This window comes from Bombus vosnesenskii, unplaced genomic scaffold, assembly GCF_011952255.1.
Source record: "Bombus vosnesenskii isolate JDL3184/JDL3185 unplaced genomic scaffold, Bvos_JDL3184-5_v1.1 scf7180000013444, whole genome shotgun sequence".
NCBI lineage: Eukaryota > Metazoa > Arthropoda > Insecta > Hymenoptera > Apidae > Bombus > Bombus vosnesenskii.
Window position 1 is genome coordinate 600,262 of NW_022883055.1, and position 16,789 is coordinate 617,050.

At 34.1% G+C, this 16,789-nt stretch overlaps 1 protein-coding gene across 1 annotated transcript; it reads right to left on the minus strand.

Moving 5' to 3' along the window:
- Positions 1-1,217: 1,217 nt before the first annotated feature.
- Positions 1,218-3,674, minus strand: LOC117238187 (ankyrin repeat and MYND domain-containing protein 2). Its single transcript, XM_033502873.1, has 3 exons — positions 3,391-3,674; positions 2,443-2,820; positions 1,218-2,368 (listed from the first exon to the last, which is right to left on the minus strand). Exons 1-3 carry the CDS (start codon positions 3,589-3,591, stop codon positions 1,724-1,726), a joined length of 1,224 nt encoding a protein of 407 aa, XP_033358764.1. The 5' UTR covers positions 3,592-3,674; the 3' UTR covers positions 1,218-1,723.
- Positions 3,675-16,789: the final 13,115 nt, after the last annotated feature.

The window sequence follows — 16,789 nt, forward strand, 5'->3', positions numbered from 1 at the left end:
ATAGAAATATTCCTTAATAATCGACGAATATGCAGTGAATATAAAAAGAATTTGTATAGTAGTTAATTTTAACAAAAACATTGTAAAATGTTTCTGTTTATTTAAAACATGTTGACAAACGAAATATATGTACAAATCCTCAGGAATCTTTGAAATTAACTTAACAGAAAAATATTATTTATCCATATCTTTTACGAAAATTTTAGTAAATATGGATATACTCGGAAACCAGAGAGGAAAATGTACGCGTAATAAATATTCGTACAATCCTCATTATATGAAATTATACATAGTGTAATTACAACACAATATGTAGGACGTTAATACAATTGACATCACTATATCTCGAGACATTCTCAACATAGGTGGAGTTTTAGATTGAAGAATAAGTAACAATCATAACCCTAATGTGGAACAAGAAGGCAGGACAACTTAAAAAAAACATTATAAAGATACATAATAAGTGATACATAATACATAATACATGAAATTTCTGAAATTATAAATAATCAAAGATCAACAATCTAAGGAATCGTAGACAGATATAATACAAAAAATGGTTTTAAAATAAAATAGCAAGTAAGCGTACACAAAAGATAAATTAATGTATTGATCGATAGATGATTCGTAAGATAAAATAGAATCCAAAGATAAATGCAATAAAAATAGTAGCTGAACTAAAAAAATTGTCTTAATATCGATATATGCAGCAATAACAGTACATTCTCCTTTTACTGGATGAAAAATACCACGACAGAATAGCTAAAAAATATTACTAAATAGTTTAATAATATTTTTAGCGGTTTAACATATTTGCATCTCATTGACAATGTATAATATAGCGGCCAAAAGTACCGAAGATAAGAAAATAAATTTGCAATCGACTAAAAAACATGACAAAGAATTAATCACAGTTTGGATCTATAAAGCTGTAGAGCTATACATATCAAGGATAATAGGAGCAGATTGCATCTGTTTATTTTATCCATAGTATCATGTACTACAAAACGCATATTAAGCACAATATTCTGAACAAGCACATTCAAGCTAGAGCAAATAAAATAAGACTAGAAAACAATTACATATACCTTTTTACAATAGTAACTTTAAACATGTACGAATAAAATTAGATATTATTCATATATATCTCACTGATTCTAAATATTTTCATAAAATATATGGATAAATATAGTTTCTACGAAATTTATTCTGAAGACTTTTAGGATATGTATATATCTTTTATTCATTGAGATGTTTTAAATAGTTCTACAAAGTTCTTGTCAAAATTTGCTGCTATACAAACTTTTTATACATCCATAGCTTCTTAAATAAATTTTATGAAATTCTAAGAACAATAAAATTTCGAAATAATACAAATGTGTTTATAAGTATATTTTATTTTTATGGTGACGACAACCCACAAGAATACAATCCTGAGGAAATAACAGTTTAACTGAACATTTGCATATGAAACCGTTTATAATACATGATAACGATAATTATTTATAATATATAATATTCTAGACAAAAAAGACAAAAATGTGTCATGATACATAAAAAGTTCCTTAAATTCTGTAAATTTAAGAAGTCAGAACTATTTGTCAAATGTATGAACAAGAATATCTTTTCAGTTTTTGATCTGAATTAATGTAATATAAAATTAAACAGATACGTACAGCACATTGAAGTTAATTGCTTAGAATTTTTTTACTTTTTATTGTGTTTAATTAACATTTAGATTTTGTAGTCTAGAGCTCACAGCGTTGCTTATTTGTTCTTTATCTGCATCGCTTATCTTTGTGCTTGGCGTTATATTTTGACCTAATCTGGTACATGCTTTTTTATGCATAAACCAATGGAGTCTTTGGCATTCTCTGTCACAATATTGCACCGCTTTACATTTGCTGCATTTTTTGTTAGCTTTATCTTCTCCACAAGTAATGCAGACTTGAGCATTGTCTAAGAAAGCTCTTTGACCATCAATCGCAGCTGATACTACTGACGCAGCAGAAGGTGGATCGCTAGCTGCAAGAGTTGCGACCATTTGGCGAAAAATGGTACTTTCTCTATATGGAAATTCTCTTACACTTTCCCTCAGAAAAGCTTCCTGATATTCTGGTATACCGTCGCTTTTACTACACTTTAGGAACTTTCTTATTAGACCCTCGACAGTATCTGATTTTTTTTCTTCTCCTTCTTCATTTGTTTTTTCAGTCTTCTCCGCCTTCATTGCTTCTTGCCTCTTCTGAAACTTGATTACTTCAGCTACAATGCAACTTAGATAATGATATTTAAATGCCATCACTTCGTTTGTTTCTGCACCTCTTGTCATTTCTTTATGGTGCATAGATTCCAAAACTTTTTGTACCTGAAAATTACAAGCAAAAAGCATTATAGCGGAACACTATCCAAAGCTTTATCATTATGCATATTAGTTTGTACCTTAGCAGCATTTTCTAAAAGACCAGGGTATCTCTGTATATTCATAGCTACACGTACAGGATGCACATTGATTTGCATTATAAATTTGTGGAAAGAGTCTGCTAGATGTGGAGGAAGCATCGATTCCGTTTGGAAACCTTGTGGTTTGACATAATAATCTATATCAGCTTTTGGAATAAAATTATTGATAGTTGCTACACAATTATGATTTCCAACAAATGCTGCCATCTGTGCTGGAGTTCGTCCCACACTGTTTGTTGCTGTCAAACGTGCTCCATAAGACATTAAGAGATGACATAGCTCTGCATTTCCACTAAGAGCAGCAAAATGTAATGCTGTATATGCATGCTCATGTTGACATGCATTCACATCTGCTCCCTGTAAAAAATATTTTAATTATTAAAATCATATAATTTTCATATAATATCTTTTCTACAATGCTTTATATTGATAATATTTATTATTCATCCAAAAACGTTTCATCTTAAATAGTAAACTTTGTTTCTTAAATGTGTTACAAGTTATTATAAGAATATTACAAATACATTATATGATAAATATTATTAGAGCAATTAATATTAAATTCAATTAAAATCTTTACGCATTATAATTGTTATGATTTTCCTTTTCTCCAAGATTCTTCAAAAATACTTTTTGATAAAAATTGTTTTATCTTCAAATTCGATCTGCACACAAAAGTTAATTACATTTAAGGATAGATACTTGTTTGTTTGTCAGAATGCATTTTAAATTAATGAATTTTCATTTGTTGATTCAATGTACAGATACAAAAACAAAACGTCAAAAATATATACATATATATGTACGAAACGTGTTTTCGTTCACTTTTTGTTACATATAAATCGAATGTGATGTTGAATATTAAAATTATAAACAGTTTTTTAATTATATTCAATTGTTGCACGCATATTTAAAAAACTAACCTACCTGATCTAAAAGCATCTGTACTATTTCCTTGTTTCCTTTGTAACAGGCATGTTGAAGTGGACTCATACCATTTTCATCCACAAAATCCATTTTAATTTTATTTGCCGCCAATAATGTCTTGAGCTCAGATACTTCATTGTTGCTAATTCTTGTAAAAATTTGCTTTTGTACGGCAATTAGACCCTCTAGAGAAGGCGCCATTTTTTCTACGATCGATTAGTATAACGAGAGTTCAAACACAGACAAGCTACAAGATAGATTTATCACTTCATAAGATTTTATTCTACAACTGAAATACCGATCATGCACAAAATCAAGATTTATAATGCCGCTCGTCGATGATATTAGAGACAAGATGTAATACAAGGTAATTTATCCTATAGGCTCAACTGTGATATACGAAATATGTAAATAGATTGACTATCCGTTTAAATACGTTAATCATTGATTTGACATTGACTTCATATTATATGTCATCTTGTGTCACGCATCCCAAAATACTGGCTACGAAAAAAATCAGAGTGTTTATTATACTCTCTGCGATTTGTTATGGATAATATAGGATAATATAGAACAAACACAAGAATTCTCACGGATTTGACTCGTTCGCAATATGTTAATGATTATAATATGAATATAATGAATAAATATAAAACAAAAATAGTTGAATGTTTTACATTTATAACGAATTCTCAGCAGTTGTTTCCATCTTTCAATATGACCACCGCGCGAAATGGTGTAATCTCAAATTTAATTCCTATTTTTGCCACCAGGGTGCGGATGACTCAGGTACTTTGTAATTACAATTTTCATGCCACATGTGGCATTCGTTATCAATTCGGTATAGTAATAATTTGAATTAAAACTAAAGTATTATATGAAATTATAAATAAAATATAGAACCGGATATGCTATAATCGCAAAGAAGTATTGCACACGATCAAAATAACAAAATACTGTACACACGTTACGTACATTACAAATTATCAAAATAATAAATTACTGTATAATAATAGTTAAATGATTCGTTTAATTAGTTTCAAATTAAAGTGGTGTTTTTTCATTTCATATCCGATTTTATATATCTGAAACATAAAAATGTGCATTTTTATCCCACGACATATCTCACGAAGGGTGCTAATAATTTACCCTGTCTTATGATTAAAATAAAGCTAGGACTCACGCATCTCACGTTGTCTACCTAAGTTGGCAGTCAAAATCAATACTTAAACTTAAAACTTAAAAGCACTACACTAGGCACCATCTATCTCGCGCAGAACAATGATATGGATGTTTACAAACTTAAAATTCAGCATACATCACGTAGTATCCATTTCTTACACAACGATTGCAAACATTGTACAATTCGCAACCCAACTGAGACAACATTCCGTATCGAAGATACTTAGCCTAACTTAAAATGAAAGAAAGAAAACGAAGCTACTGACACTTTATTCACAATTTCGTGTCATACAAAGTAAAATTCGTATTAAAATTTAGTACGGAGTTGTACTAAAATTTAACACTACTTTTGCGGCACTAATATCTTTCAAAATATCAAGGAATTACCTATACACTTTAAGATATCCTAAATAAACTTCCCTTAAAAATAGGAAGACAAAAAACTGCGATCAATTAAAGAATAAAATAACCATCAAACCTATATGACGTATTCCCGTGCACAAAACGACATCAGATATTCAGCGGAAGATCCAGGGATTGACCATCGCTTGATTCCTCTCTCGCCGTTCGAAGCTTACACGAATCATGGTGAGAACCATCGACTATTGATGCTGCGATGCCCCAACTAAGGATCGACCACACGGGCCTAACCTGGCACATTCTAACTAACAAATGGGACTCCCGGTAGGAAGTACCACTAAACAGGATTATGAAACCCCGATTGAACTAGTGGGGTTCACTTCCAATGGGAAGAACCCAATGAAACAGGATTACGAAAGACATCAAATTACACAGCTCCTAACCCAATCCGAGTATCAATATACCAATCGAGCAAAGCTGCAGATCTTCGACTGAACTCTGCGAGCACCCTATATGCATTGATATGAATACCTAGTCAGGTCACATCCAATTAGCTCATATTACTTGCCATATAATTAATAATTATACAAATTATATAGTTAATTGCTTTACTGTATAATGATACGATTAGTAATTATATACCAAATAATACTGATTGCCCGGGTCCCACCACGAGGATGTGCTGCAAATGAAGACCACCCTATCCACGACCTCTTTTTACGCAAAAGAATCTAAAATTTATTCATCATCAAATAAAAATACTTTTCTTGGTATGCGTTTGCACAATGTTCAAAACAAACAGCAAAACAAACAACAAAAGGGGCGTTAAGAAGAAAAACCGACACGAAAACTAGAAATCTGACTAGGTGTAATTTCGACCAATCGCGGGGAGACGTAATCGCGAGGAGAGACGTCAACGGGGGTCGTAAATCCCCGTTACGATTATAACAATCGACACCACGAATTGATCGATCCCCTGATTTCCGTTGAGATAATAAGGGGTGATTGAATTTGTATAACACTGGGATTCACAGTATTATAAAGTATATATTTCCAACACTTAGTTACACTGACGTAGAGAAATAAATAGTTAACAACTTGTCGCACGAAGATGCGATAGACATGTACGCTAGAGCAGGGCTCTTATAATGGAAATTAATGTGTCAATGGACTTAGCACTGTGATATGTTTAGGAGAGAAGATGTATGTTCGACAACACCGAGAACCGACAAAAGATGTGCGTGAAGTATGCGACTCTCGCGCTATGTGTAGACTGCCGCGTTAGGCGTTAGTTGGTAGACTGTGTGTCGCTCTTTTTTTTAATACGGAAGAAAAGTTCGGTGTGGGTGTGCCCCTGTGCCTAAAGAACGCGGATTCGTTGATCCCACTTTCGTTAGGAAAAGTGAGGGTAACGAACCGCGGTGTCGATTGGTCATGACCTGCACTACTGCTCGAAGGGATGAGTAGGGAATCTCCTACCATCGTGGTGCGTAGATGACTGTGTGCGTGAGAAAAACCTAGCTTGTTTTATTACAGGGCTATTCGGATTTTCCTAATGGGTGCATACCCGCTTTCTCCGTGTTTTTAAATGCGACTAATAAACCCAAGGACACCTCTAAAACCGACTGTGTTTCGAGCATATTTTTAAGCTTTAGCAATTCTTCAAGACAATCGGATTGAAGGCATATGGCGAAACAATGCAGGGAAGTGAAAGTTATGGTGGGTCCTTAGGTTTATTGAGGGTCGAAGTGACGTTACGCAGGTCGGTTGTTGTCCGGTCGCGCGGGCTGGCGTGCAGATGTTTTAGGCGGCGTAACACTAGGATTCATGAAAACCTGAAATCTAAAAATTAAACTAAATCTTAATCTAACTGTAATTCTATATGAGGCACTGTTTTATATATACATATGTATATGTACATCAAAATTTTCGACCTTTCGACCTGTCATGAAAGTGAAAACTAATTGATTATGTTTGAGAATTATAATAATTAATTATGATTAAGAGTTAAATAAAAAAGACAAAAGAATAAGATAAAATATATACCACATAGGAATTAACTACTACATAATCTACATTCTACAATACCATGCTTTTACTACGACGCCATGCTGTCACTATGATGCTGTCACAGGGTTATAAAACAGTAATAGGATAACCATTTCTGACAATAACCAGATAATGTCCCAGGCCCAGAAGACAGTAGCAGGTGCCCGGCGACAATCTTTCCAAAGGGCCCAAAACCTTTAGTATATAAGCCTTTCCAAAATCAGCACTTGACACTATTATAGCACTCTGAATCGTTACTCTGTTTGATTCGTATAATAAATTTTACATAGACTACCATATCTAAAGTTCGAATTTCTCAACTTACCTGCGGAACGTTCGAACTATCGCGAAATAATTCAAACGACGTGAGGAGACAATTGGTGATTTGTTAATTTCACGATTTTCTGTGTCTTCTACGGGACAGTGCCATGCTTTTGGCATTGGCTTACAACCAACTGTATTAACCTCAAAGTAGCCTACCTAACCATAAATCGCACCTACGTAAAAACCTAAATATTTACTTACTCTACCTACGTAATAATCTAAATGTAATAAAGGAAAAGAAAGAAATATTGTATGAAGTATGAGTGTCCTCTTCATTTGATGCCACAAAAAATCCTGAAGCAAATTCAATTTGTAAAAGATTAGTAAAATTCTATAAAATATGTATAATTACTTCCTGATTGATAAGGCTCAATATTATTTCGTAATATTTAGCTCTTTATTTTTGTTCACCTTCTTTATTTCTCTCATTCTGTTAAGCCATTAGCAAATATGTAACCGTAAATTGATAAATCTGAAACAAACTCATTTACTAGATTACAAATTTAAAAAAAGGCACCTCTGAAATGAGAACATTTTATGCATGAAAAATAAAGTACTAATTATCAATTAGATTAAATTACCCTCGATTAAATTTTAGCAAAAATAGAAAATCATTTATATCTTTTTAATTACAACTAGGAAAGTTGAAAGCAAGAATTTTAGGTAATTAAATTTGTGTTGAATTAAAAATTGAAAATTTTATTTGAATACTAAGATGAGAGAAAAACCGATTATTATAAAATCACTTCCTTTGTCTTTTAACTTTCACTATCTGTTATTTCTGTTAATTTTACTATCTCATTTCTATAATGAGCCGAAAGGTATGAACATATATAATTTTTCGCCGATTTGAAGAGACACTACCCGCTAGACATAAACGTTAGATTCAATTAGTTATTTAAATTAAGTAATATTTACTTATTTATAATACTTACTTACAAATTATACTTATCTATAATAAGTATTAACTTACTATAAATAATTAGCCATGTCACTGCGCCATGCCAGAAAAAATTACTGAAAATTCTCAATGCGAGAATTGATTGTAAATATTAATAAATAAAAAAATAAAATCAATTAGTTCGAAGCCGAGATGCTTTGTTTACTGCTCGTCACTGTGCAGCGAGACGTTGGCGGAGTACGTGTCGCGATGAAAGTGTTTCCTTTCTGAAGGTGACACTCGTGTTGATGATTTGGCTAACAATCTTGTTTTCCTCCGGACTGATGCTTCCTCCAACGGCACCGAATCCGAATCGAAGGACCATATGATACGAATTCTCAACTAATTTCAGTCAGGTTACAACTGATCGGTTGATATTGCGAACCGTGAACGTTATTAATACTTAGCCAACCGAATAGGGAGATCTCCCTTTTTGATTTTTTTTGTTATTATCAGTTATCGTTTACCTGGAATTGTTCCCAATTAATTGCGCCACTTTCTCTGCTTTTATAAAATACAGTATATAATAAAATACACCAATTTAGTAGTGTTAAAATAAATTAAAAAGTTACACTATCAGTTATGATTAAATAAAATTATAACCGAACGATACCCCACTGTAAAAAATATTAAAATGCAATATGAATTTTTAATTTCACGTTCAAGTCGTGTTATTTATCTTTAATATTTTGTTTTTACCTATATTTTTTTATACTTTTAATATATACTTTTAATTTGATGTTTTGTATGTATAAACAGTATGTGAAATCGTTAAATAAAATCATTACCTCAAAATATAATTGACTACTTAAATAATTCTTAGACTTCTTCATTTTTTAAGTAGTGAATATTAGTTCTCGATACTTGGAAAAATGCGCAGTGGACAGCGTATAGGTTGGCTAGTCCGAGCGCGGTGAAAAACGTATAACTCGCTGTGGCACGCGTAATTGGCAAAGTGTTAAGGACCTTAACTATAAAATGCTAAAATTTATGATGGGTCCGCAATAAGGGTGTTTAGACATTTGGTTTATGTAGAGAGCCTCGGGGCGTAATCAACGGCCACTTCAAATCCTGAACAAATTCTATATTGTTGGTTACATTAAAGCAATAATATAATTCGTGAAAAATTCGTTTGAAATAAGAGAGTGATATTCCAAATAGAACAATGATCTATTTAATTGTCTTCACTTTTATTTTAGTATTCCAAGTAATTAAAAAATTATCTATTATGAAATATGTATCGAATATATTTTAAAATAAATATAAATTGTATATCAAATGTTACCCATGCCCGAATAAAAACGTAATAGAATTGTTCATACACAGTTGTATTAGTTAAAATAAATTAAACATTCCTAAATTCCCATGAAAATTCATCGGATTCATCATTAATCGTCCTATTATATAAAGATTCCTGTTACTTCAACATTATCCCTGCTATCGATCAATAACCTACACAAAAATAACTAGAAGTTAAAACAAATGTATAAAATAATTAAATGAAAACAAAATCAACTCAAATTTTATTACAAAAACTTACAGTAGAACATACCGGTAAGAGAATCATTAAATAAACGTGTATTAATTAAATGATATTAATAACGAGATATAAACGATAGTAAAAAAAGTAATGAAGAAACGACGCCACCAAAAATACACCACCAGTAGGTTAGAATATGTTACAAACCTGACGCAACGCGATCTTTGTTATCGGCACGAAATGAGAACGGAATGACCACTCGCATCTTAGTTTCGCTACCCAATTTCCAAAGTGGTGGGAAGTCGTACGAGCCAATAGCATAATCAGGTACGGAAAGTTAAACGTTAAAGTCTACATAAAAAGAAACGTATATATCTGCAAAAACATTCATCTTCCACGCAGATCTTACTGAGCGATCGCAAAGCGATAAACCGCGAGAATGGTTCGTTAAATGGGATAAACGAGTCAAATAAATATCACTGTACAGAATGGGCTCACAATAGACTTCACACAAGTATTTATCTTATGATGTTTGTTTTTGTGTGATCAAGACTAAAATATATTAAAGTAGTTTTTAACTTGATATCGTTTCTTAAATAATAATACTCGAAAATATTAATATATATAGTTTTCCACTAGCAGTATCCTAATATTAGAATTAATATTACATTAGGTTTACAATATTCAGAATAGTACTTCATGTATCATTATTTGGAAAACAGTACCAATTATCGGAACTCACCATGGGTAGGTAATTACGCTCGGGTCCCATTTACGTTGAAGTGTAAATAGTAGATAAGTGCAGCTGCCTAGTATAGAGGCTGAGATAGGTTCTGCTGCGGGTGTAGATGTCGCTTGCTGGGGTACTGCTGTATTTTTCTTCTCATTTAAAAATCGTGGAAGAAAAATCGGACTACGGTCGCTGGAATTTGAAGAACCCGGGTCCCGAACGTTCGTAACCTAAGGCGCTAACCATTGCGCTGCTGTCACGTAAACTTAAGGGTTGGTTGATGAAATAAAATAGCTGAGTCGTAACACAACTATTAATTTTGTTTTAATTAAACTTTATTATGAATTCAGCAATCATAATGTAACACACACTGAATTAACATAAATCACAATTCACTCCAACCACGTTATGTAAGACTTAGTTACAACGATACGTTAAGTACGCGACTGTTATAAGGGTAGAGACCGGTATAGATATGTTCACTATTCTAAGGATACAGAATAAGTGAGTCTTTCTGGCGATACCATGTCTGAGGAAGGCTAGGGATGGGTGTGTCTAAGGGACTATCGGATTTGTTGATGACAATTTTGGTTAAGGAAGTGAGGGCAGTAGACACCGTTTCCGATTGGATAATAAGACGGTTGGTGGACCAAGAAGGGTTTTAGCCGCCCTCGCGAGAAAGTTGCTAACGGAACATACCAGATGTGAAGAAAACCAACTTTCTAAGCTAACACGTGGTAGACAATAAACGCAAAGGGAAATTTAAGACAAGAAATACTCGCTTGGTCCGAAGGACCTTAACTATGAAAATGCCTAGACCCCTGGTGGGTACTTAAGGCTATTGAGGGTACGCACCAAGAATGTGCAGACATCTGGGTGCCATCCTGTCCGCTGTGTGTGACCTGGTCTTTGATGTGAATCGACGTTACACTGCCGTCGTCCGACTCTAGTTAGTGTCGAGTAGTGGTATTTGCTGTCACAACGTAAAGAATTTTTAAGTATCGGAAACATAAGATGTAAAATTATTTTATAGCAAAAAAGTAGTGTGTTTTGGAATTTATTATTTAGAATAGGTATAATATATGGATTCACATAATCATATTTGAACATTGAACTTATTATCGAAGGAACCAAACCATGCGACAATTGCAGCACACATGAATGGATAATCAGATTTCGTTGCCTTCAATGAAATTTCATTTACTTCCTCCATTCCATGAATACGGTTTGATTTCTTGGTTTTGAACGAACATGAAGTATTACGTTCTATCCATAGACGTTCAATAATTACAGTTTGCATTGGCATTGATTTTATATGAAGTAGTTAAATGAGAAATTAAATACTGTATTTAAAATTATAAAATAAAACTAAATAAAAATAAAATACCATTTCAAACACTTCAAAGATTTCGTTAATATTAAATAAAACAAAATAAACCATTACTTTTATCGCTACGAATTGATGGTATTGGTTTAAATGAATAGTAGAACTGCTTCCGATTAATGGTATAACTGTTATGAATTAAGAGCATAATTATTTTTAATTAATGGGAAGATATCGTTATAAATTATTGGTATAATTATTAAAAATTAATGGAGTAATTGTTTTAGATTAATATTAGTAATTATAAATGAATAGCGTAATTAATGTAAATTATTAATTTAATTATTATAAATTAATAATTTAAATGTTATAAATTAATGGTTTAAATATTATAAATTAATAGCGCAAATGTTATAAATTGATAATTTAATTCGTAAAAGCTCTTCTTCGATTTTCACGGTACGAAAGTTTGTTGGAATACAACGATATTAATCGCATACAGATGAGGTGATTGATCGAACGGATTCTTCCCTTCGTTGTCCAGCGATATCCCCACTAGCGTACGTTCGTTAGATGTACCGTGGCGGCTGGCGCGTGCATGCTCTTCCGAGAACTCGGCGGAAGAAACGTAAGGATATGGATGGAACATTGGGCACGTCGGTGTCGCGCCTTGACAGCGTAGCGCTTTGTATCGAGAAGCTGCTAGAAGGTTCCGTAGCACGTGACACCACACAGACATCTACTCAGGTCACACTCATTATAGAGAGTGGAGGTTCAAAACATTTTCAAGGGCCATGGGTCACTAAGGCAGTTAGTTTGAAAATAACTAGCCAACTGTCAACATTCCACAACGCTCACTTATATTTTAAATACATTTGGTTCTGTAATTTTGTTTAATATATATCACATAATATTATTTTAACACAAACATTGTGTCTTCCACAGATTATTAATTTTAATTTCGAGATTAAATTCTAACAGGTTATGGGCTCAGACCTAATGTGCTAGTGTTGAAATAAGTTCGTGACTAAAGTAAATATTAAACAATTAACATAAAGTATTAAAGTAAAGTATAAGTGTATAAGTGTATAAGTGCGGACTATAGCAAATTAACAATGACGGGTAGTGCACATTTCGAGATTCAAAGACTTAACGGTAGCAACTACCTAACGTGGAGAGATAAACTGAAGTTGTTATTGATTAAAGATAAAGTTTGGACAGTGATTAGAGATCCAACTCCAGCGCCTGACAAGATGGATCAAAATTGGCTAGATAAAGACAATCAGGCTCGTGCGACAATTGGGTTACTTGTCGAGGATAGTCAGCTTATTCACATTCGGGGCGCAAAATCGGCGAAACAAGCATGGGAGGCTCTAAAGAAATATCATCAGAGAGCATCGTTATCAAACAAAGTATTTCTGCTCAAGGATATATGTCGAATGAACTTAGCTGAAGGCGGAAATTTGAAAGAACACTTAACAGAAATGTTGAACATGTTCGATCAGCTAACAGCATTAGGAAAACCTTTGGATGAGGAGATGTCAGTACTAATGATTCTACGTAGTCTACCAGACTACAGTTCTCTAATTAGCAGTCTAGAAAGTAGGCCGGAATTAGATCTCACTATAGAATTCATCAAAGGAGAGCTCATCGACGAATATGAACGGCGCAGAGGTTCAGGATTGACAACAGACCAAAACGAAACGGTAATGAAAGTAAGTGATGATAGTAATAGTAAGACGAAATGTTTCTTTTGTAAAAAATCCGAGCACATGAAGAAGGATTGCCGTAAATACGCCACATGGAAAACAAAGAGAAATAAAGTGAATAAGGTGATGGAATATACACCTGATGAAGAACAGCAAGTTTTTGTGAGTACAGAACTCGGTGAAAAAATTAACAAATGACGGCTATAAAGTAAGTTTCGAGAATGACGGTTGTCGTATTATAAAAGATGGAGTAGTAGAAGTGTTCGCTAAAGCTTCAAGCAACTTATATCTACTGCCGACTATCGAAAGTGCATGTATAGTTAAGGAAAAGGAACACAATAAAAACTGTCAACATACCTGGCATAAGCGTTTCGGGCATAGAAACATAGATGCGATAAAGCAATTAGAGAACGGCCTTGCAACCGGGATAAAGATAAAGATAAAGATAAAGGACATGGACAAGAAGTATTGGGGTGAAGCAATACACACAGCCAACTACATGCAAAATATCCTATCCACAAAACACACAGGTAAGACGCCGTATGAATCATGGTACTCTAAACTACCTGATGTCAAAAATCTTCGTTATTTTGGTACTATGGCATATGCACATATACCTCAAGAGTGTCGAAGAAAATTAGACGAGAAAGCAGAAAAATTAAGGTTTGTCGGATATTTGGAAGAATCACAAGCATACAGATTACTTGATACAGCTACAGATAAAGTAAAAATAAACCGTAATGTGACGTTTCTTGAAACTCATAAGGAACCCGGGACTGAAGAAATTATTCTCGAAGAACAGACTGTTCCTGAAGGTACAGTAAATAAAACTGAAGAAAACAGAGGAGATAACAATAAGGAAATTATTGAAGAAAAAGGACTCAAAGATGAATCCAAAGACAAAGACAAGGGAAATAAAGTAACAAGTAAAGATATTCAAGGTTAAGAGTCAAGGCGATCAAAAAGATCAAATAAAGGTGTTACGCCATGCGGCTTACCATAGGTCATATTCTTAACTGTCGATCGCGGCACTATAATGTCGCAGACGGATCGTCGCGGCTGCCCGGCAAACAAACATTGCAGTGGCAAGCGCATGGTTCATTAAGCAGGGCGACCTCTAGAAACGTCGACTCGTGGCCGTTATTTTACCTCGCGTAAAAGAATGTGGCGTGATCCGAACGTAGTGGGGGTCGCCTTCCAGAAAAAACGGAAAAAATCGAAAGGCGTTCAGAACTTTTCGAGAAGTCGAACCGTCAACACATCTCATATATCGCGCATTACTTATCAACCAAAACGCAGTTACATTTTTTTTTGTTCCATTTATGTCTTCCTAGTTAATAAGTTGTTGAAATAAACATTAATTTATTTGTGTTAATTCTGTGGAATTTCATTGAACTACCCTTATTATCATAATCGAAATAAGGGAATCGATCAGTTCGTGGCGTCGATTATTTAATCGTAACGGGAACTTACAACTCTCGTTGACGTGCTATCTAGCGATCGCGTCTCTCCGCGAACAGTCGAAACAAAAGGAGTTCCTCCCGATAGGTACATACTATTAAATGACAATTAGCCTAGAAGAGCCAAAGGATCGAAAGAATGCATTACCAAGGCCAGATGCAGAACTGTGGATAAAGGCGATGGACGAGAAAATGGATTTACTAAAAAATAACAAGACTTGGGACCTTGTGATTCCACTTAAAGAGCGAAAGGTTATTGAATGTAAATGAGTCTACAAGATAAAGAGAAACACCGAAGGCAAAATTGTAAGATATAAGACAAGACTCGTCGCAAAAGGTTTTTCACAAAATTTGGAAAGGATTACGACGAAGTGTTTGCGCCAGTGGTAAAGCATACTACATTCAGAATCCTGCAGACAACAGCAGGAAACAGTTTACATGGGTCAACCTGAAGGATACAAGATCAAATGATAGCTGATTCACTAACTATAGCTTTAAGTGCAATTAAATTGAATTTTCTGTTACAGAAGTGCAATTTACAGAATTAATGATCAACGACTAATATCGTTGAGGAAGGGTGTTGGAATACAACGATATTAATCGCATACAGATGAGGTGATTGATCGAACGGATTCTTCTCTTCGTTGCCCAGCGATATCCCCACTAGCGTACGTTCGTTAGATCTACCACGGCGGCTGGCGCGCGCATGCTCTTCCGAGAACTCGGCGGAAGAAATGTAAGAATACGGATGGAACATTGGGCACGTCGGGTCATTGTCGCGCCTTGACAGCGTAGCGCTTTGTATCGAGAAGCTGCTAGAAAGTTCCGTGGCACGTGACGTCACACAGACATCTACTCAGGTCACACTCATTATAGAGAGTGGGGGTTCAAAATCTTTTCAAGCGCCACGGGTCACTAAGTCAGTCAGTCAGAATAACTAGCCAACTATCAACATTCCACAACGCTCACTTATATTTCCTGTAATTTTTATTTAATAAATATCATAATATTATTTCAACACAAACATTGTGTCTTCCACAGATTATTAATCTTAATTTCGAGATTAAATTCTAACAAATTTCAAACACAGACGAGGTCGCACGCGAGTCGTGTGTTTCTATATGGCATATAATCCAATAACATACACTTGACGAGGTGCTGAAAGGTCAATCGAACGGTAACGATTTGCTGATATTATAAGAGATGATTTTTTCATTATAACACAATCAAATTTAATAATTTTCTAACTTTTATTTTAAATTGACGCCTTCAACAATTCATTAGAATAACCATTTGTACAATTGTAATAGTTTTTACAAGCTAAAATCAAGTTCACACTTCTGTGGTATCAATATTTGATTTAGAACTGTGTTAATCTATACTAAATGCTAGTATAGAATAATATAGAATAATATAAAAGTAAATACTATGACAATAATATTGTTTTATAAAAAATGTTTTATAAAGTTTTTCATTTTCACGATCTGCTATGACATTTCATAACAATTTATAAATGTTCTTAACTTGATTCTAAGCATATACCGGCTTTCAACAATTAATTGTTAAATATATAAGTCTAATATGTTTTCACATAGACAACTGTTTTACTTTCTTTTTTTTTTTTTATTAACGTGGAGGAAATCCGCACGGACACCAAGCCGCTTCTGGGGAAAAGCGGCGCGGTAGTGCCGGACTCCAACCGACTAAAACCTTCACGATGACCGTCCCGGCTGCGATCGAGAGGGGCCCGGGAACCGATGTGAGCGATACACCCGCGCACAATACGTCCCCTAATGGAGCGATGTGAGGTCGTATCACACCGCGCCTCGTCGCCGGAGCCA

Bases quoted from the DNA above. Each gene is read 5' to 3' on its own strand.
- LOC117238187 (XM_033502873.1), bottom strand. From the start codon at position 3,591: ATGGCGCCTTCTCTAGAGGGTCTAATTGCCGTACAAAAGCAAATTTTT. The intron at 2,821-3,390 runs GTAGGTTAGTTT...TATTTTTTACAG, and splicing joins TACAGATGCTTTTAGATCAG to GGAGCAGATGTGAATGCATG. The intron at 2,369-2,442 runs GTACAAACTAAT...TGTAATTTTCAG, and splicing joins TTTTAGAAAATGCTGCTAAG to GTACAAAAAGTTTTGGAATC.